Source organism: Charadrius vociferus, unplaced genomic scaffold (genome assembly GCF_000708025.1).
Source record: "Charadrius vociferus isolate BGI_N301 unplaced genomic scaffold, ASM70802v2 scaffold702, whole genome shotgun sequence".
In the NCBI taxonomy this organism is placed as follows: Eukaryota; Metazoa; Chordata; class Aves; order Charadriiformes; family Charadriidae; genus Charadrius; species Charadrius vociferus.
The window spans coordinates 907,237-909,248 of NW_009647433.1; the positions used below are offsets into that span (position 1 = coordinate 907,237).

Here is a 2,012-nt window from a genome sequence, read left to right on the forward strand (position 1 = left end):
TGGCCTCAAGCCCCGGCTCCCCCCCGCAGCTGAGCAAGCGTGCCACCGGCTACCGCAAAGCCTTTGGGGAGCTCGCCGAGCAGGAAGAGCTGCTGGCCTGCTTCTCCTGCGCCTGGCAGAGAGAGGTGCCCTACCACGGCCGACTCTACATCTCCTCCCGCCACGTCTGCTTCCACTCCAGCCTCCTGCTCAAGGACATCAAGGTGGGCTGGGGATGGGCATGGGGCCGGTGGCTCTGGCGGGGTACATGGGCAGCAGTCAGGGACACAGTGACACTTCCTGGTCCCCCCGGCACAGGCAGTGGTCCCCGTCACCTCCATCTCGGTCCTCAAGAAGACCAACACAGCACTTCTGGTGCCCAACGCGCTCAGCATCCGCACGGCCGATGGTGAGAAGGTGAGAGAGTGGAGGATGGGGACGATGCTGGGGGTGGCTCAGCCCAATCTGGGGTGTCCTGGTCCCTGTGGCCGGCGGGCTCTGGGCTGTGACCGAGGGCAAAAACCCTTTTCCTGCTTCCCGGCAGTTCCTCTTTGTGTCACTGCGCCAGCGGGAGGCCACGTACCAGCTCCTGAAGTCGGTCTGCAAACACCTGCAGGTACGCGCGGTGCTGGACAGGGGGCCAGGCAGGTGGGGGGCTCTGTCCCTAGCGTTGCAGGACCATTGGGGGTGGCTGGCAGCCCCCGGCACCCCCCTTCATCTCCCCTTGTCCAGGACAATGGCTGGAGCCCACCGGACTCTCCGAACACCAAGGAAATCCTTCGGAAGCCTCGGGTAAGGCTGGGAAAGGGTCAGCAGGAGGATTTCCCTGTGTCCCTGCCCATGGTGGGGCAGTTGGAACTTGATGTTTAAGGTCCCTTCCAACCTAAACCACCTAAACCATTCTGTAATTTCGGCCGAGGGAGACATGGCCCCTGCGCCTTGGGCTGTGACAGGCTCGGATGTGGTGGCGGCAGCCCACGCTTCGTGGGTGCCTGCCCCCTGGGAAGGCTTTTTTTGGGGGGGGAACATAGAGTTGAAAAGCCCCAGCCTGGGGCGGTGCAGACCTCAGCACCTGCAAAGCTCCCTCCTCGGGCCTGGCACGAGTCCCATCATGTCGCACTCGTGTCCCCATGGTTGTGGGGACAGGTGCCTCGGGGATGTGCACCATGACTGGGGTTTGTCCTCTTTCAGACGTCGAGCCAGTCGGACCTGGAGCAGAGCACCCCGGAGCCCGACAGCCTCCAGGAAGTGCCGGGTAAGTGGCCACCCCGCAGCCCACGTCCCCTTCACACACTCACAGCCCTGCTTGTGCAAGCGCACGTGTCCTCACCCATGTTTCTGCCTGCTGACAGCTCTCGGCTCTGCTCCCTGTCCCCAGCCATGCACGGTCCAGGAGGGACCGCGCAGCCCTTGACCACATAAACAACAGCATCTCCCGCAGCACCGGGGAGCGCAGGATCAGTTCCCTGTGGCCCAGTGTGCCCCTCTGGGTTCCCAGGACACCTCCCACTCCCCTCCCTGGTCCTGGGGCACTCATCGAATGTCTCCTGGTTGCACACAGATGGGCCGAGCCTGATGCCAAGGCAAGCGGAGGAGGAGGATGAAGAGGTGGCAGCGGCCGTGCCAGCTCTGAGCAGCGGTGAGCGGGTGCCCTTGGCAAAGCCACGCAGCTTCTGGGGTGTGTTGGGGGTCCTGGGGAGGGGGATGCTGCTGGGACTTGACCCCAGGGCTGGCTCTTGGCACAGCCGACCGCAGGGGCCGGGCTGGGGCTCTCAGCAGCCCCGGCACTGACACCACTGCCTCATCCTGGCAGGGGGACCCCACACCACACTATGGGCCCGGACCACGGCACAGCTGAGCCCCCTCAACACCATCATCCTCATCTACCTGCTGCTGTGAGTGCCCAGGACCCACTCATGCACCTTGGGGCTTTGGGACACCCCCCCGGGTCCCTGTCCCCACTGCACCACGGCACAGGCAGGCTCTCCAGTCTGGCAGCCCGGGGTTCCCGACTCCCCTTGGGGAACCGGACT

The 2,012-nt window shown here is 64.8% G+C and overlaps 1 protein-coding gene across 1 annotated transcript in view; it reads left to right on the forward strand.

The window, feature by feature from the left end:
• MFSD12 (major facilitator superfamily domain containing 12) overlaps positions 1-2,012 on the forward strand; it is a 15,553-nt gene that overhangs the window by 11,889 nt on the left and 1,652 nt on the right. The window contains exons 13-18 of the mRNA XM_009880629.1: positions 30-203; positions 298-396; positions 524-595; positions 712-771; positions 1,171-1,234; positions 1,478-1,618. Of these exons, the coding sequence (XP_009878931.1) occupies positions 30-203; positions 298-396; positions 524-595; positions 712-771; positions 1,171-1,234; positions 1,478-1,618 (610 nt within the window). The remainder of the gene's footprint in view (positions 1-29; positions 204-297; positions 397-523; positions 596-711; positions 772-1,170; positions 1,235-1,477; positions 1,619-2,012) is intronic.